The sequence below is a fragment of the Dipodomys ordii genome, unplaced genomic scaffold (genome assembly GCF_000151885.1).
Source record: "Dipodomys ordii isolate 6190 unplaced genomic scaffold, Dord_2.0 Scaffold10, whole genome shotgun sequence".
NCBI lineage: Eukaryota > Metazoa > Chordata > Mammalia > Rodentia > Heteromyidae > Dipodomys > Dipodomys ordii.
This window is the reverse complement of record NW_012267226.1, coordinates 23,745,786-23,765,519: the sequence shown is the minus strand read 5'-3', so window position 1 is coordinate 23,765,519 and position 19,734 is coordinate 23,745,786. Positions and strand designations below refer to the sequence as shown.

Sequence of the window (19,734 nt, the reverse complement as noted above, 5' to 3'; positions counted from 1 at the left end):
TTTTAGAAATTTTTTTTCCAACTAAAAGAGAAAGCCTATACCCATAGCGTCTCCCTAGTCTCCTCTGCTAGGAACTCCCGACCAGCACTAGGTGGCTTTCTGCCCGTATAGATTTTCCTATTAGGAGCATTTCATACAGAATAGAGTACATATAGAATAATACAACATGTGACCTTTTGTGTCTGGCTTCTCTCAGGATGATGTTCTCAAGCTTCCTGTATGTCATCTCTTTTATTGTTGAATAACATCCTATTACTTGCATCTACACTTTATCCATGCATGAGATGATAAAGATGTTTTCTCTTTTGGGCTATCATGGGTAAATACTGTGCCAAGAAATGCGTGCAAGCTTCTGTGTGGTATATTTCAGTCTCTTGTAGGTTTGTACATATGAGTGGAATTGTGTCTATGTCTGACCTTTTGAGGAATTAATGATAACAAAAAGTTATCTATTTTTGCTTTTTAAGAGTGACACCCAAGGTCTTTAGCCAATACTCAACATCTGGTTGAGTATGAGTAGCCACTTTCAATAATAAAGAGCAAAACCCAAACCCAAATGGAAAGCTTGCCGTAGCCTTGAACATTTGCCTCTTTCCTCCTTCAATAAATGATTTTAACAATAATGGCCAGGTCTGTTAAAAACTATTCCAGGTAGTACATTACATATATTTTATTCTTCAGTATTAGAGTCTTTAAGTTTTCTGAATCCTTACAACAATATAGAGGATAATGTAAGATTAAAAATATTCTTACGAATATCAGACAACAAATTTTTTTTACCAATATTGAGGACTACATAAAAATTAGCTTGAAGCAATTAAATAAATGAAAACAAAAAGATGAACTCCATTGAATGGATAATGATTCAAATGAGATTGAGATGGATCAAGATGGCATTCTTTGTAGGCATTTAAGGAAACAGGAAATTGAAGGAATTACTGTTGTTATTTTTACCGTGTACTCACAATACTGTATTAGGGTTTACCTCTATAGGTACACAGAATTTGGTACCAAATAGTTATAAAGTTAACAAACGTTAACAGAAGAGGAAAGAATGAAGAACGGCTCTAACATTTTTATTGGCATTTATTGAAAAGTTTTCCTGTTGAAAGTGCCCATCTGTGGCCTAGTATGAAAACTCTCTAGAACATTTGTCTACCAATCCACCAATGAGTAGACATAGAGTTAAACAAAGAGAACCAAGAATTAAATTTAGGCAGTTTTCATTTGTGATGTGTTTGAAGTAGAAATGGGTTTGTTAGTATGCATCCTAATAAACAATGGCCAGAAAAGTCATTGTTTGTAAACAAGAATCACAATTTATATAGCAATGACATTTCCTAATAAAAAGCGTGATAATATATGCCAGGAATGCAGAAACAGGATTCTTCCTGGAAATAAAAACCAAATGGATCGATTTACTTTAGAGTGTTATTTAGAGTATTAGGGGAGGAAAGCTCTCATGAATGTGTAATTGCAGATCCTATTACGCTGATTCTGATTTTGTGTAAAGTTGCCATATTTCTCATTTGTAGTAAAGTTCTGACTATGCAACTTTGAAAAATAGAGAAGCACTCTTATTTCCAATGTACTCTAAATTACTCTTCGAACCGGAGGACACGAGAAGAACCCCTGTCCCACATTTTGCTTTAGTCCTTATGATTCACGTATCACTGCTTGCTGTCCTCTTCACTCCTTGGTAACAACTAGACCTTGCTATTTAGCAGCCAACCCAGGAACTAGACTTCAAAACACTAACCACGTCTTCCTTCTCTGTGTCGTACTTGAATGTTTTGGGTCCTGAAAAGAAGTAAATGTAGCCTAAAAGAGACAAAGTTGAAATTACGGTTACCAGAGATGACCTGTAGATCTATGAATGGGAGGACTTGGAGCTGGCACTGAGAGGGTATTGATGGCAGTGTGGAGCTGGAGCAGCTGCAGGGTTTCCCCAAGCCCTAGAACCTCACACCTTCCCCATCGCTGCTAGGCTTCCTCGCTCCAGCTAGGATAAGGGGATCTTTTTTGGGATCATGCAAGCCGTTCTGAATTATGCGTTGTGCATTTGCTTCAAACAAGCCATCTCCCTTTTTATTTCCCTGGTCTTTAAAACCAGCTAACTTCTCACTATTAAATCTGTATTGTTGCTAAGCCTGATCTTTTCCTTCTCAGATCACTTCTTGAAGCACCTTGAAGTCTCCCACAATGCAATACTAAATGACAGATTGTCCTATCCTCTAGGAATTTTGTCTATATTGGATGGATAGGATTTCTTCCCCTGCACCCACAAGACTCTCACTGTTCTTGTCATGTCTGGAACTGTCTTTGTGTTGCTGACGTGAGCAACACTGTGCTACATAGTCAAGAACATGATGACTGATCTAAAAGTTTCTATTATAGTATTTGATGTATGATACTAATTTCATTCAGCTTTCCTAGCTGTTAAGTTCTGTTAAGTGTTTTAACTGAACATGTTTCCTAGAGTTAAGTTTCCAGAGTTGGGTGCAAGTGATCTCTGGGAGGGTTGATACTGTGTATATTTTAAAGATGAAGAAGGTAAACTTTATGACCTATCTGACTAATGGACTGAAGAGATAGTTTGTGTTTTGAGACAAGGTCTTTTTGTGTAGCTGAGGTAGTCACAAACTCAAAATCTCCCTACTTCAGCCTCCAGAGTGCTGGGATTACTGGCATGCCACCACTGTCTGACTAATTCACACTTACGTTTTCATTTAGTAAAGAGAGAACTGCAGTGGCTGATCATTCATAATTTCTCTTTGGCTACATAATCAGGTGAACTGAATTTATGACAGGATCCAGGACCCCAAAAAAGAAATTTTGATTTACGTTTGGAAATGTATTTTTTTTCTGTTGTGTTAAAGCAGAGCCCAGATTTCTTGCTATAATTTCCTCAAGGAGAGTTTCTGCAAAAACACTCACCATTCAGTTCCACAGCAGCATCTATTTGGCCATTTACTCCTGAAAATTCTTCTTCAGTGCTTTTTGGATAGTCCTTTTCCATTTTCCTTTTTCTTTCATCATAGCTGGAAGAGATGTTATTTCACAAATTAAAGTAAGAAGAGGTTTTAGTTGATTATAGATCACAGCATATTGGTTGGGCATATTCTCAGCTGATTTATTGCTAATTTTAGTTGTCTTTGTCTCCCTCTATATGTGATTTTCTTGGTTTATGAAACAGTTGAATGCCATTTATAGGGACATCTCTCCATGGACGTATATAGCAAGGGAGGAAAGACAAAAAATAATGCATATTGAATGAATAAGTGCATGTATGAATAACCAGTAGAGAATCAAGTAAAACCTATAATTACTGAACCTCTGTTTTTCAAATCAACTGAATTGAATTTTATTGCTGTTTCCTGGAAGATTACAAGATTGACCACAGAGTAGATTAGTATTCTTTTTTTTCTTTTTACATTAGCAACCACAAGTCAACGATAACTCTGCAGAATGGTTACCATATCCCTTTGTGATCTAAATTACACCTGGTTAAGAAAAAAAAAGGGCCATGATTCAGCCTGGCTGTGAGAGTTCAGCATTAGGCAGAGATGACTCTTACCCATTTGGTGAGACTTCATTTCAAGTATGAGAAAGTCCCTTTTTTTTTTTTTAAGCACAGAGCTCTAAATGGGGATATTCTTGGGTTTATGTTTCTCTCCTTTCCCACCAAAGGTCAGACAGTTTTTCCTGGACTTCTGGGTAGATTCCTGGGGCAGTAGGTCAGACCCACCATCTCCTGAACTGTGCCTCTCATGTGGCTCTGACTGCATAGCCAGAGGATAAATCCCGATTTGACCAAGAGTCAAAACTTTGGAAAAGAAACATTCAGGCTGAAAGGACTGGGGATTAGTATGCTTTTCAGAGTATTGGGGGTAGGGATGGAAGATAATTCCTCTAACAGGTCAATGTATCAGCTATGACCTAGTCACATTTTATTTAAGCCTTCTAGATAACATGGTGTTGCCTTTTCATTTTGTCAGTTAAGAATATTTCTATCAAATGATAAAAAATGACAACAAAATAACCTATTACTGCTTGGTCTTCATTGTCATTTCACCAAGAAAATCACCTTGTCATTCAAAAGGCAAGATAGACATAAACTCAGAATAAAAAAAAATCAACCATGTTTTTTCCCCCCATAATCAATCTATGCTCTCCCTCTCTCATAATAGCTGTGCTTTTCTGCTTTTGCCAGCTCTAGCCCTTGGGGGACACATATTTGGGGATTTCTAATAGAGTAATAATAGTGAACATGAGGTGTAGGGATGGACTTGGCTTTTTTGGTCAGTTGTGAGGTTTTTAAGTGGCTAATTAGAGATAAGTTTGTCAGTTGTGAGGTTTTTAAGTGGTTAGGTGGAGATAAGAGTCTCATGGGGACTGGCTTTACACTGCAATTCTCAGATCTCAGCCTCCTTAGTAGTTAGGATTATAGGCATGAGCCACCAGTGCCTGACCAGCTTTTTTTTTTTTTTTTTTTAATGGTGCTGGGGATTGAACTCAAAGCCCTGAGTTTACTAGCCAAATGATCTACTCTAAATTTGACTTTCTGACTCATATCTGTTGGCTTTTTGATCAGGAAGGAGAATAAACTCTGAGGATGAAGCCCTGGTTTCTTGATTTGGAGAATGGTGACCCTGATGAGAAGAGTTAGTTTACATTAACATACGTGTGTGTGTATACTACACAAATACATTTACCTTCACATAACAAGTGCCTGCTCACCTAGCACCCAGGTCAGATCCCATTATAAGATTTTGTAGCTTTTTTAAAAAATTTTTTTAGTTTTGTTGGTCCTGGGGCTTGAATTCTGGGCCTGAGCACTGTCCCTGCACTTTTCAGCTCAAGGCAAGTGCTCTATCGATTGAGCCACAGAGCCACTTCCAGTTTTCTAGTGGTTTATTGGAGATAAGAGTCTCACAGATGTTCCTGCCAGGGCTGGCTTTGAACCTCGATCTTCAGTTCTCAGCCTCCTGAGTATTTAGGATTACAGGCATGAGCCACTGCCCCTTCCCCCCTCTCCCCCCATCTTGTAGCCTATTTTGACTTCAAGAACTATTAACTTGTTGGTGTGAGATTGAGTAAACTTTGTGATCCTAAATAATCCCTGAGTTTAACCTTTAAGTTTTCTTTCTTTTTTTCTTTCCTTGTTTTAGTCTTTAATCTTTAATCATACTTTATCAGATAACTATAGGCAGGTTGAGAAAAAGTGGAGAAGGAAGTCCAGAATGTTTGGGAGGTGGTCCAGAAAGTCAGGTCAGGAAAGGGCGAAATATCAGTTACTGGGTGAAGAGGACTTAGCTAAGAGGGAAAAAGAAAGAAAAAAAATGATAGGTGAGAGAACTGTGGGTATTCTGACAGATAAATAAAGGGCGAAAAGCAGTGGAGAATGAATGTGCGTGTGGTAGCAGGGTTCAAGTGGTAGGAATGACAGTTTTGGATAGATTTCTTCCTAGCTGTGGTCTTGAGCTAATCATAAAACCACTCTCTCTCTCTCTCTCTCTCTCTCTCCCCCCCCCCAGTCTTGGGCTTGAAATCTTGGGCTTGAATACTATCCTTAAACTCTTTCACTCAAGGTTAGCACTCTGCCACTTGAAGCCACAGCACCACTTCTGGTTTTCTGGTGGTTAGTTGGAGATAAGAATCTCATGAACTTGGAAGTGGTGCGGTGGCTTAAGCAGCAGAGCCCTCGCCTTGAGCGCAGGGACATGCCCAAGCCCCACAACCGACCAAAAAAAAAAATCTCATGAACTTTTTTGCCTTGACTGTTTTGAACTGTGATCCTCAGATCTCAGCTGCCTGAGTAGCTAGGATTATAGGTGTGAGCCACCAGTGCCTGGCTGAGACACACATTTTCAACTGTTAAACAGAAGCAACAATAAATAGTCCTCAAGAATTTTGAGAAGGCAAATGGGAATGTGAGTGAACACAAAAGAACACAGAGAGAACACCTAGTTTGATTCTGCATATACATAGGCCATTAATAAATGGCTGATTTTGAATACTAAAGAGTTTTTTTAAATTGAAACTAGGTTTCTGCTAAAGTCATTGCATATATTTTCTTATCAGTGAGGTATTACGAAACCTAAATATCAAAATTTGTCATTATTAGAAATAATGACCTGGGCCTAAGGGAATAGTTGAAATTGTAGAATACTTGATGAGCATGCTTGGGGGGCCCTGGGTTCAGTTCCCATTACTGAAAACACAAATATACATCTGTGTTTATTTCCTTTATAAACATTTGTTTCATCATTTAGTATTCATTAAAGAGTATGAGGATAAATAAATCATTGACAATTAAACTTTTACAGAGTTAATGGATGCAGTGTTTTTCAATTTTTTTTTGGGTCCTGTCATGGGGCCTGAACTCTGGGCCTGGGCGCTATCCCTCAGCTCTTCAGCTCCAGGCTAGTATTCTACCACTTGAGCCACAGCACCACTTCTAGCTTTTTTTTCTGCTTATGTGGTACTGAGGAATCGAACCCAGGGCCTCATGCATGCAAGGCAAGTGCTCTACCACTGGGCCACCTTCCCAGCCCCATCAAACATTTTATCTTATTCTCCATGTTTGTAGTCTAAGATCTTAGGGACTAAGTATGACATGGTGTGTATGTTTAGAGCATAAGTTTGCTAGATTTCTATAATATGCCAATGGCTTACCTGACTCCATTCCATTTCTTCTAAGGACTGAATGCTAAAGATGCTTGAAGATAAAGGGGAACTTATTGATACAGTTTTCAGGAAGTTTCCTCTAGGTGACCGTTACAGTCTGAGTCAGGATAGACAATGAAAGAAAAAGCTGGAATTCCCCTTTGAAGTTAATTATCAACTTCTAGCCAAGATCATATGACTTTCATAGAGGGAAGAGTCTTTGTGATCTCTGCAGAGGAGGAGGAAGGAGAGTGGTCAGTGAAGAAGACAGAAGAAGAGACACTTGTATGCACCATTCTAGACAAGTCAGGAAACAGAGCTCCATGTCTGTAATCCTAGCACTGAGGAAGCTGAGGTAGGAGGATTGTGAATTTGAGGCCAGCCTGAGCTCCACAGTAACATCTATTCCCCCGCTCCTCTGTACCCCATAAATAAGTCAGGAAACATGAGGAAAATGGCTGTGAGAGAATCCTGGAATAAAGGTTTGTAGCAACCTGGACAAATATTTATGCTACAACACTAAGTAAATAAATAGATACAAAGTTACATTCCTAAATATTTAAAAATTAGGAAAGTCTCCAGAAACTAAAAGGAGAAGAAAAGGAAGAGGAAGAAGAGGAAGAAGAGGAGGAGGAGGAGGAAGAGGAGGAGGAAAAAAGTGATAGGTACATTAGGAATTAATTCTAAATTTATCTCCTCTTGAGCTCAAGACCTATATGCCCAGCTCTCTTCTGGAATTTCCATTCTTATGCCTCACTAGAATGTCAAACTCCCCTAGTACTAAAGGGGAATTCTTTTTAGTTCTCTAATTCTGCTTAATTTCTTACTTTTACTATTTTGGTAAATGTCAAAAAAAAACACCCCACTTACCAAAGGCATTACCTCAATTTAATCAATCATCTGTTTCCCACTGCTAGAAAAGTAAGCAGATCTATCCCTTACCCAGATCCATCATCTCTGGTAGGACTATTACAATAGCTCTCCTTTTCTTAATTATTAAGCCAGTGTTTTAAAGCATGTTTACTGAATTATGTCATCATAACACAGTTTACTGTAGAATACAGTCATTGTCCCCACAAGAAATCCCATGCCCTTTGGTTAATCTTAGTGCTCAACTCCCAACTACCTCAGCATACACAGCCCAGGGCAATCATTAATCTAGTTTGTAGCTCTGTGGATTTGTCTATTCTGGACATTTCATATAAGCAGGAGCATACATTGTGTGTGTGTGTGTGTGTGTGTGTGTGAGAGAGAGAGAGAGAGAGAGAGACAGAGACAGAGACAGAGAAAGTTCTTTGTCTTAGCACAATCTTTCAAGATTCATCCACATTGTAGTATGCCCAATCTACATTCAATTTTTGGACATGTAATACTATATTTTATGAATTTATCACACTTGGCAGATCAATTCAACACTTGACAGAAATTTGGATTGCTTCCATCATTTGGCTGTTATGAATAATTCTGCTATGAATATTTGTATGCAGTTTTATGTGGGCCTGTATTTTTATTTCCCCTAGGAATATACTTATCAGTATAATTCAGGGTCAAATAATGATCCTATGCTTAAATTTTTGAGGAATAGGAGATTGTTTACCAATGTGGCCACATTAATTTACAGTCCTATGAGTATAAAGGTGCTTATTTCCCCCCAATTTTCAATAATACCTATTATTATTTGACTTTTGGATTATATATGAAGTAATACCTCATTGTGGTTTGATTCACATTTATCTAATACCTATTAGTATTGATCATCTTATGTTATTTGCACACTGGTATATTTTCTTTGGAAAATTCAACCAGGTCCTTTGCCTGAATTATCTAGATTATCCATTTTTTTTTTTTTTGGGTCCAGTCGTGGGGCCTGAATTCTGGGCCTAGGCGCTGTCCCTCAGCTCTTCAGCTAGCGCTCTACCACTTGAGCCACAGCGCCACTTCCTGCTTTTTTCTTTTTGCTTATGTGGTGCTGAGGAATCGAACCCAGGGCCTCAAGCATGTAAGGCAAACGCTCTACCACTGAGCCACCTTCCCAGCCCGATTATCCATCTTTTTATGGTCATATTGCAAGTCCTTCATATATTCTAAATTCAAGTCCCTGGTCAGAGATATGATTTACAAATCCTTTCTCGTTTTTTGCACTGTCTTCTTGCTGAATTCATTAGTTCTAATATCTTTTTAGAGTTTTCTTTATGGCTTTTTATTGATAAACTATATCACAGGCTAATAGATATAGTAATTCTTTTCCTCATCTGAATAATTTATTTTTACTAATTGTCCCTTGACCCACAAGTAAACACTGAATATGAGAGCTAAGGGTAGAAATTTTGTTTATCCTTGGTCTAAGAAGGAAAAGCAACCAGTAAGTCACTGCTGAATATGATCTCAGCTATGGCTTTTTCATAGATGCTCTTTTTCAGGTTGAAAAATAGTAACTATTTGGGTGTTTATTTTCGTACTTAAATAAAAAAATGGTGTTGGATTCTGCCAAATGCTGTTTTTGTTTTGCTCCTGTTGAGATGAGCATATAATGATTTCTCTTGATATTTCATTTCCATTGGTAGGGAACATTACATTATTTGATTCTTGGGTGTGAAAACAACTTTGCATTCTTGGCAAAAATCCCACTTAATCTTTTTTTTTTTTTTGTCGGTTGTGGGGCCTGAACTCTGGGCCTGGGTGCTGTCCCTAAGCTCTTCAGCTCAAGGCTAGCGCTCTATCACTTGAGCCACAGCGCCACTTCTGGAATTTTTTGCTGATGTGGTGCTGAGGAATCGAACCCAGGGCCTCATGCATGTAAGGCAAGCACTCTACCACTGAGCCACCTTCCCAGCTCCCCACTCAATCTTTGTATTTCTTTTTTTTTGGTCAGTCATGGGGCTTGAACTCTGGGCGTGGGCGCTGTTCCTGTGCTCTTCAGCACAAGGCGAGCGCTTTACCGCTTGAGCCACAGTGCCACTTCCGGTTTTTGGAGATAAGAGTCTCATGGACTTTCCAGCCTGGGCTGGCTTTGAATCGCGATCCTCAGATCTCAGCCTCCTGAGTAGCTAGAATTACAGGCGTGAGCCACTGGCGCCTGGCTAAATCTTTGTATTTCTTTCTTGATACATATTGCTAGATTTTGTTTGCTAGGATTTTTCGAGGATTTTGCACTCATATTCACAATAGGTATTGGTCTGAAGTTTTATTTCTGAGGATATCTTTGGTGGATTTTGGTTGGTATCATGCAATGAAATGCATAGTGTTCTCTTGACTGCTTTACTCTGTCGAAATTTGGGAAAAGTTTGTATCACTTCTTTAAACGTATAATTAGGAATCGCCAGTAAAGCCTTCTGGGCCTGAGCTTTGCTATGTGACCAGTCGTTTCAAGTATAGTTCTATTTGGATGGGTCCACTTATTAAGTCTGTTCCACCAGTTTGTTCACTGTTAAACTATCTAATTTATTGGTATATAATTGCTCATATTATTCTATAATCCTTTAAAAGTATTCCTGTAAGGTCAATCAAAGTTCTCTTTTCTCATTTCTGCTATTCCTTTATTTTATTTTGTTTATTTTTATTTATTTATTTTTTGGGGGTCTGGTCGTGGGGCCTGAACTCTGGGCCTGGGTGCTGTCCCTCAGCTCTTCAGCTCAAGGCTAGCACTCTACCACTTGAGCCATAGTGCCACTTCTGGCTTTTTTCTTTTTGCTTATGTGGTGCTGAGGAATCGAACCCAGGGCCTCAGGCATGCAAGGCAAGCGCTCTACCACTGAGCCACCTTCCCAGCTCTTTTCTCATTTCTGATTTGAGTAAATTGAGTTTTCTTTTTCACTTGGTCAGTCTAGTAAAAAGCCTATCAATTGGTTCTCCCAAAGAACAAACATTTGTTTTGTTGATACTCTCAGATTATCAACTTCTTTATTTCATTTATTTCCATTGTGATCTTTATTATTTATTTCTGCTTGCTGTAGGTTTAATTTTACTCTTGGTCTTTCAGTGTCAAAAAGTAGAAAGTAGAAAGAGATCTTCCTTCTCTCAATATAGACATTTATGTAAATTTCCCTTTAGGCAGCACTTTTACTGTTCCAATTTTCACTTACTTAAATTTTTTTTTCTAATTTCTTTTGTGGTTTCTTTTTTGATCCATTGTTTGCTTAATAATATATTAATAGCCACATATTTGTAGAATTTCCAGTTTCCCTTCTGGTCATTGTTTCCAGCTTTATTCCATTGTGATTGGAGAGGATAGTTGATATGACTTCAGTGGTTTTCAAATTACTGAGACTTGCATTATAACTTAGAGGATTTTCTATTCAGGAGCTGTTCTGTGTGTTTTTGAGAACGTCTGTGGTGCTCTTGTTGGCTGGGGCATTTGTTGCTGTGGTTGGTTCTTTTGTCTTGGTCTTGGCCCTCTCATGGGCCCTTTGTTTTCCTTTAGGGCACCTTTGCCACTTGTATTTCTGTTAACTATTTATCAGTTGATTATGAGGGCATTAATATTACCCAAATGAACTTAGTGCTTACTACATGACAAACTTTTAATGGTATTTTTATTCAATCCCTGTAACTACTATGAAATCAGTACTGTTTCCACACTCATTTGACAGGTGATGAAACAGGAAGTTCTTTACATTGCCAAATTATTGCTGGTTGAGCTATGATCTTATTCTTGCCCATTCTCTTTGTTTTGTTTTTGTAGTTCTGGGGGGTTGAAGTCAAGGTCCCATGCATGTTTAGCTGACTATATCTCCAGCGCTCCTGTCCACAATCTTAACCAGTTAATGCTATGCTTTTACAACAGCCCAGCAGAGAGCCTGACACATAATTAAGCCTGATAAATAGTGTTTAAGTGTAGCAATTGGGTAAGAAATTTTGTTTTGTTAAAAAATTTAAGTCATTAATGAATACATTTTTGAGTTCCACTTCTTCATTCTTGGTTTTTACCCCGCCCCCCCAGAGACTAACTATAAAACCTTTCAATAGAGAGATCTCTTTCCAGTACTGCGAGGCACCCGGGAATAAAAGAATGTGGAAAGCATGTTCTACTTGTCAGGGGTGATGTCTCCGCTTCATATGCACAGACAGTGACAGGGTAACTGCGAGGTTGAAAAAGGATGGGACTTGTAGGCTTGCAAATCACTTTTAATAAAATTTAGAAATCAATGTCTGTTTCAAACAATGATGGAAATAATGGCATTCCTCAGCCCCTAGAAATTCCTTAATATAGCCAACATTCTGTTCTTGGTGGGTGGAGGAAACTATTTCCCATAAATGATGGAAGTAAAATCAAGAAAGAACAATGGACTGAATCCCTAGTACCTGCCAGAAAGAGGAAGAGATGGGATGAATATATAGATGCCTAGGAAAAGCCTAGCTGGCAAGAGCTAACTAGTATGTCGTTTGGTTAAACATATAATAGCAACAACCTGGCTGTGTGTCTTTTTGAGATGCCACCCTGTGTACTGCTTCCTTGTAAGTTACTATGATGTGACATATAAATCCCCAGTCACAGAGCTCAAACCCACAAGGCCCCAAGCCAACCATTAGGCTTCAATGGAGGGAGTTCTCCACTCATTTTGTCATGCATTTATTCACTTAAACCATGTCCAAATTCTAGGAGCTCATAGAGCATTTCCTGGATAATAAGCCTATGTTTGTTTTTATTTGTCTTATAGATTGAGCTAGCATAAGAATCAAGGAAGAGGGACTGGGAAGGTGGCTCAGTGGTAGAGTGCTTGCCTAGCATGCAGCCCTGGGTTCGATTCCTCAGAACCACATAAACATAAAAAGCTGGAAGTGGTGCTGTGGCTCAAGGAGTAGAGTGGTAGTCTAGAGCAAGAGAAGCTCAGGAACAGTGCCCAGGCTCTGAGTTCAAGCCCCAGGAATGGCAACAAAAAGGATCAAGGAAGAATCTGACAAAAGACTAACACTGTCAGTGGGTGTTGACACAGGAAGATGCTTATTCCATGAGTTGAAGCTTGTGGTTTTCTGTATTTTTTTAGTGTGACCATGTGCTTAGCTTCATCTGTCTCCTTTGCCCTTTCCTCCCAATGTCCTTCTCCTTTCTGCTCAGGAACAAGGATGTACTAGGTCCAGTGGCCATCTCCAGTCATGAGGCACCATGAGAATGGAAACTATGTATGAAGAATATGGGGGGGAGCCCGCCACTCCTGTCTCAGTCCTCTAACCAAAGCTACTCGGGAGGCTGAGAGCAGAGGATCATGGTTCAAAGCCATCTCAGGCAGGAAAGTTTGTGAGACTCTTATCTCCAGTTAACCACCAGACAAATGGAAGTGGCTCCAAGTGGTAGAGCACTAGCCTTGAGTGAGAAAACTCAGGGATAGGACCCAGACCTTGAGTTCAAGGCCCACAACTGACAAAAAAAAAAGAATATTGGGGGAGGGGAGGGAAAGTTAGAAGAACCATGGGACATCAGTGAGCCTAGATCCACCCATACGAGCTCTAATCTGTTCAACTTCAATGCTTCACATATATGAAAAAGAAGTAGTTTTTTGCCACAGTTATTTTAGGATCTCTGTTACTAGTAGCTTACCAAAATTCCTAACCAACACAGGGTTTGACATGACAATAAGATGTCATGCTGCAAGGCTCTGCAAAGCACAATGGCCACAATTCAGGGGTGGATGACTAACTGAGCTGTTACATTAGCTTTTATTCTGAGCTTAGGAGCTATAGGTCAGGTTTGCTTTTTCATTCCTTTAAGCGCCTTTAGCAGAGTATGTGTCAGACTGTAAAAATAGAAACTGTGACTGATTAACTATGCCAAACATTTCAGTACAGGTTAAAGACTTCCAGTATTTCAAAAAGAAATCCCCTTTTGACCAGCCCTTTGGCTAATTTACTGTGCAATGGCATATTGATATTTAAGCAATCATTTGTTAGTTAGCACAGCCTTTAAAACAATTACTTATCAATTATACAGTTCTTATATAAATTCCTACAGTTACTGAAGCATTACACCTTTTGAGCACATGCTATGCACCAGCTCTTGTGCTTGGTGTCTGCATGCTTTGTAGCATTTATCACTCTGGTAAGGTTGAAAGCGCCTACCATGGCTTCCTGTCCTAGTCAGCAACATGAGTTCATTAACAATTGAGTTGATGTCCCAGCAATTTCCTAATGGATCCTTAAAGACTTTTCCTTAATAAAGTTGGAAAGGTACAATGTTATTTCCTCTGTGTGCATCAGGTATCATTAAAATTGGAGCCCTTCTCTCTCCTCAACCTCAAATTTGGAGAAATTTAAAACTCTGCCCCCATCCAACCCCTTGTTTGGGCTGTTGGACCTCCATGCAGCCTGGCTGGATGTACACACTTCAGTGAGGGTGCTGGTAGGTGGCCCAGAGACCAGAAAATGGAAAAGAGAGCTCATGAGAGAGTAGATAATCCCCCCAATGAAAATCTGGCTATGAACACTCTTAGGGAAAAAAATGAAATAATCCTGACACATGTGACCTCATATTTCCTCTGCCATGCTTACACATGTCGATCAATTGCCTAAAAACACACCATAGGATTCAGCTCCCTCAATCTCTATTCCAGTACTGTGATCATGGGCTCCGTAAGAAGACTTTTGGAAAACCACGATCTGCCCAGTAGATTGTAATATCTCACAGTTGGATTATGACACTAAGTTTCAGGTAGGAAGGCCTATGAAAGAAAACTAGCTGGATTATTGACTTGAATATTGGATAGGAAGGACAGCTCATGATAGCACATGATACCAGAGTGACATGATACCAGGTCAAGACAAGTCGTAGAGCCCACATTTGCTTAGGAATCCTTTTGTATGAAATAAGAAACATGGTCCTTCACATGAAATATATCTGTGTTATTTTCTTAGCTTTGCATTGGGGGAGATGATAACAATTGGTTAAATAAATATAGGTTACACCACCCAAATTGTAATTTAGAGATAGAAAATGAAATGAAAGCCGGTGGGCCAAAGTTGGGTCCTCCCCTCTTCGCTCTAGTTCCTATCTTGATGTGAGATGGTTTGGCACAATCACCTGCTTAGAATCTGGCTTCTCATTTGGAGATCATGAAACTGGCAGTGTCTCAGAGAGAACTGCCAACAGGGGCTGTGCAGAGGCAGAGTTGCTCTTGGGAGGAGGCTGGAAAGAGCTGCACTCACTTCTCAACACCAGTCAACTAAAATGGAAACTCAGGAGGTGAGGTAAAATCAGGCCCTATGAGCAGTGACTGGAGGGCCAGCGAACCCTGCTCAGAATAAGCCCATGTAGCAGGACAGGCGTAGAGATGACACACAGCCCCCTTTGGATCAGATGTCTCTTCATGTTCTAGGCTGGATAAGAGGAATGGACACTTTTTCCTTTCCTTAGAACTTTACTTCAAAGCACCCTATGTGTGACCACTCACTTTTGCAAATCACAGAGTATTCTGAACTTGTTTTATGGCTATGTATGAGTGTAGTTGCTTCCCTCTGGGGTGTTCTCAGTGCATAGTTAGGTACTTAGAGAAGCTGCCTCCACTCTTTTAGGCCATGGGAACCACATTAATGTGTTCCTAGAAGAGCAGGATGTTTTTTGTTCTCAATAAACAGGATTACTGGGTAGATGTTTCACTTACCATTCAGATGGTTCTACATCTTGAAGACCACTCAGCAGTTATCTTGAAGACCAGTGACTGAGAGAGGATTGGATGGGCTTGGTGCAAACTTGCCTTGCATTCATTTTTGCCAAAGATTTTTTTCCCCTTCCCATGGAATACATTAGACAATAAAAGAAGAAAAACCATACCTGTAGTAGTCATCTCCGACAAAGAAAAGGGTCTTCTGGGGCTCCGTGAGGTAGACAGCTGCATCTATTCGCTGTACTTGCCTTGGGAACCCAAAGTCATAAATAGTCCGAGGAGGACCTTGCATTTGGAATCCTCGCGTTATCCAGTAGTGGGGGCCTGAAAACAGATGTTACAGCTTTCAGACCTCTGCTGGTGCTGCCTTAGTGGTGCACCTCACTCTTGGAGATTTTGATGCAGGATCCTAAGTGGGGTAGTTCAAGTAGGGGTTCACTGTGGTGATAACCCAACAGCAGATATAAGTCTCTTGTAATTCAGCTCCATAAGAGACTTCAAGTTAATACTGCTGTGTCTTAAATTTAATACACATCTCAAGATATCCTTCATTTGTAATATTATGTCATTGTCACATAACCATGAGAGAGAAGCACAAGTATTATCACTTAAATTGGTGCTAGCATCAAGAAAATGTGAACAAAAACATAGTTTTCACTGATTAGAAAACTTCCTTTGGCTAGCTGTTGTCGCAATACATCTTCAGGACTGATTTTACTCTACTCCCTTTGCAGAGCTAAAAAGAACGCCCAGCTCATAGCAGTGGGATAACTTCCCAAAGTTACCAAAATAGCAGAGGGCTGGAGGCTGAGATTAGCATCTCCCTTATGACTCAGGGAATGCCCAGGGTCTCCTTTTCTTCTATGGCATTGCAACAAGGGTTTTATTTAATGTGGAAATCTCTCAGTAGAATATTCAATATAACTCTGAGAAGAGTGGACAGGGACCAGGTTTCCTGCCCCCTGGCTAAAGTCATCTGCCCTGGTGCCTCTGTAAACTCCAAGGCTGGGGGCTCTGGTAACAGTGGGGAGTCACCGACATTCCTTTTTGTTGAGTAAGGTGACATTTCATATCCAAGTTCAGAAAGAGGAACAAACATGTCTAGTGACCACTAGTAGCACTGTCAGAGCTAGATACTCAGAATAGGTGGGGCACCATGCCCCTGCCAGTTCTAGGTTTTTAAAAAATTTTAATATTATTGTCAAGGTGATGTACAGAGGGGTTACAGTTACATAGGTAGTGAGTACATTTCTTGTCTAACTTGTTACCCCCTCCCTCATTTTTCTCCCTCTTTTCCCTCCCCACCCCTCAATCCTTACCCCTCAGTTGTACAGTTCTGGTTTTGAGAGATCTGTAGAATACCTTTGAAAAAGAAGGCGAGGCCCCGCTCAGCCACTTCATAAGCTGCATCCACATTGGACATGAGTTGGGGGAAGGAGCTGGTGATAGTGCTGGGCCGGATCCCTGATGGCAAATGGACCTGCCGTCGCCAGAAAATCCTATTGGGTAATCAAAAGAAATCAAACGTGAGAGTTGTTAGCTCCTCATTCCCATAGACTAAAACATTACTACAAGTCATACTTTGACCTTGATCTTTTTTTTTTTCCCCAGTCCTGGGGCTTGAACTCTGGGCCTGGGCTCTTTTGCTCAAGGCTAGCACTCTACCACTTGCGCCACAGTGCCACTTCTGGCTTTGTCTGTGATTAATTGGAAATAAGAGTCTTACGGACTTTCTTGCCTAGCCTGTCCTTGAACCATGCTCCTCAGATCCCAGCCTCCTGAGTAGTTAGGATTACAAGTGTGACACACTGGTGCCTGGCTGGGTTTTTGTTGTTGTTTGTTTGTTTAATAGAATGGTTGTTCTAAATCAAGTATGATTTTGTACCCTTAGGGATAATTGAAACCTGGTGACAATTTTGATTGTCACAGCTAAGTCTGGACAGCACTGTGAGAGGCAGGGCTGCCAACAAAGACAGCCAAACACAACAGACTTCCACATCTCAAAGGATCAGTAGTGCCAAAATTAAGACAGCATGTTTGAAACACTTTCAGCACAGTCTAATGCATGCATTGTATGCCTAAGATAAAAATAAGTCCTACCTAAATTAAGTACATAATTGTATGTTTTAAAAAAAAGACTGTCATAAAACTTTCCAGATGCTGGTGGCTCACACCTGTAATCCTATTTACTCAGGAGGCTGAGATATGAGGATCACGGTTCAAAGCCAGCTTGGGCAGGAAAATCGTGAGACTCTTATAAACTACCAGAAAGCCAGAAATGTTGCTGTGGCTCAAGTGGTAGAGTGCTTGCCTTGAGCTGAAGAGCTGAGGGACAGTGTCCAGGCCCAGAGTTCAAGCCCCACGACTGACAAAAAACAAAAAAAAAAACCTTTCCAGAGACTAATGAAGAGAAATTATGCTTGGTAGATAATAAAACAACAGAACACATATACAGAAAATTTATAACTCTTAGAGCTCTTGATTACAATATAAAAATGAGGTGAAATGGTTCAAAGAAAGGATGACAAGTAATCTGATACATCTTTAATTGGATTTTGAACAATCTACTAGACTGTTGGAGAATAGCTGCCGCATATATTGGAATTGTGCAATGAAAATTGAGAACAGATCCTGTTAATAGTCTGTAATCTGATCCTTGATAAGGAAGGCAGAACAATGGCACTTGCTGGTATTATTGACTAGCTGATTAAATACTATTATCTTTGTGAACTAGTAACCAACACCTTGCTTGACACATAACCCAGGACATTTGTTGGTTAAGTAAATAAGTGTCAGAAGGTTGGGTGGAATGCATTTGATCAGTGATTTGTGTTCTCTGAAAGTTTCATTTCCTTTTAGCATAAAGCAGCAGTAAACAATTCATCAAATATGAGGTTAGGTCACCTTTTGCCTGGCTTGGTGCAGCTCTCTGTCTCTTGTATTCCTTGTCGGGATTGTGTATTATCTTTTTATTCTGGGACTTAGGACAGTGTCTAGTACAGTTTGATCCTGATTGTTGAATATTATTTTTTTGTATTTAAATAAAAATCCTGTGCTGAGAATTGAACCCTGGGCCTGGTGCATACTAAGTATGTGCTCTACCACTGACTTCCCTCCCAGCCTGAACCTTTCTTCTTTCTGTGTTTTAGCTAGCCATTTTTATTTCCCATCTCCCTATTCTGATGCTGTAAGTCTCTCATTTTCAGGGGATTTCTGTACCCCCTATTTGGACTCTGGTAATTCAGCTCAAGCCGGATTAGTGCTCTTCACTTCTATGTACTTCAGATAACAAACTCTCGTTGACTTTGCTTTTCTCTGCTTTTTTTTTTAGGGGAGAAAAGGTGCCAAACCTTCTTTCTCCTCAATGCTCTCTATTTAACTACTGGCTACTTCCCCAGATTCAGGCAGTGTGGTACTATGGAGGGACCAAGGGATGCTTGGAACCTTAATACTGGATATTTGAGTCATTTAAGTTTTCTGTGATTCTATTTCCTTCTGTCAAGTAAGAGTAAGAATGCAATAACTTACACAATTGACTCAAAAGATCCATTCAGATCATAAAGGTGCTTTGGAAACTCTGGTCTTCCCATAATTATTTGTAGGTTTTAAAAAGATATTTTCACTGCACAAACTTATTAACTGATAATATGTAAAACTTTAGAGTTTATCAATGTAGGTAAATTTTCTTCTACACTGGTCTTATTGGTCATCACACCAATGGCTGAGAAGCTTTCATGTTGTGGTTCACTAATCTGGGCTACTTGTCTCAGAATTCTCTAGAAGCCAAGAAGTCATCCATGTTACAGCCACTTCACTGAACCCACGAAAAGGTCCAGCTTATACAACTTTAAGATTTACAGAACTAGGCATTATGTACCTGTGTATACTCCTGCCCTCGAGAGGCCGAGGCAGGAGGACTGCAAGGTCCAGGCCAGGCTGGGCTATGCAGTGAACAATTTCCTCCGAAGATACAATAAAACAAGCACAAACACAAAATAAACCAACTTAACACCCAATATAGAGATGAGGGTTAAAAAGAGCCAAAGCTCACTGTTCAAAAAGAAATGTACTCATTACTTGATTTATATAACTATAACCCTCTGTACATCACCTTTACAATAAAAAAACAATAAAAACATATAAATAATAGTGAGAGCTCTGCACAGTGCCCTTAAATTGAGGGAGTTTATACTCACTTGAGGAGCCTAGAGAAATCTCTAAGTGGTGACCTGTGAAGATGGAGGGAACCACCCTTACCCATGAGGACAAGGTTCAGAAGAAATGACAGAGCTAGAGGTCTTAGTTCAGGTAAAAGCCTAGGATGCTGGCTCTGTTCTGAAATGCTTTCAAGAAGTAAATTTCCATTGTTGAAGCTATCCCTAACTTTTTTTTTTGGGGTCCAGTCGTGGAGCCTGAACTCGGGGCCTGGGTGCTGTCCCTTAGCTCTTCAGCTCAAGGCTAGTGCTCTACC

At 39.9% G+C, this 19,734-nt stretch overlaps 1 protein-coding gene across 1 annotated transcript in view; it reads right to left on the bottom strand.

The window, feature by feature from the left end:
- Window positions 1-1,521: 1,521 nt before the first annotated feature.
- The window catches only part of Mmp20 (matrix metallopeptidase 20), a 34,733-nt gene continuing 16,520 nt past the window's right edge, over window positions 1,522-19,734 (bottom strand). The window contains exons 7-10 of the mRNA XM_013009620.1: window positions 16,626-16,762; window positions 15,431-15,587; window positions 2,938-3,041; window positions 1,522-1,821 (exon numbers count right to left, since the gene is read on the bottom strand). Coding sequence (XP_012865074.1) covers window positions 1,721-1,821; window positions 2,938-3,041; window positions 15,431-15,587; window positions 16,626-16,762 — 499 coding nt within the window. The 3' untranslated portion in view covers window positions 1,522-1,720. The remainder of the gene's footprint in view (window positions 1,822-2,937; window positions 3,042-15,430; window positions 15,588-16,625; window positions 16,763-19,734) is intronic.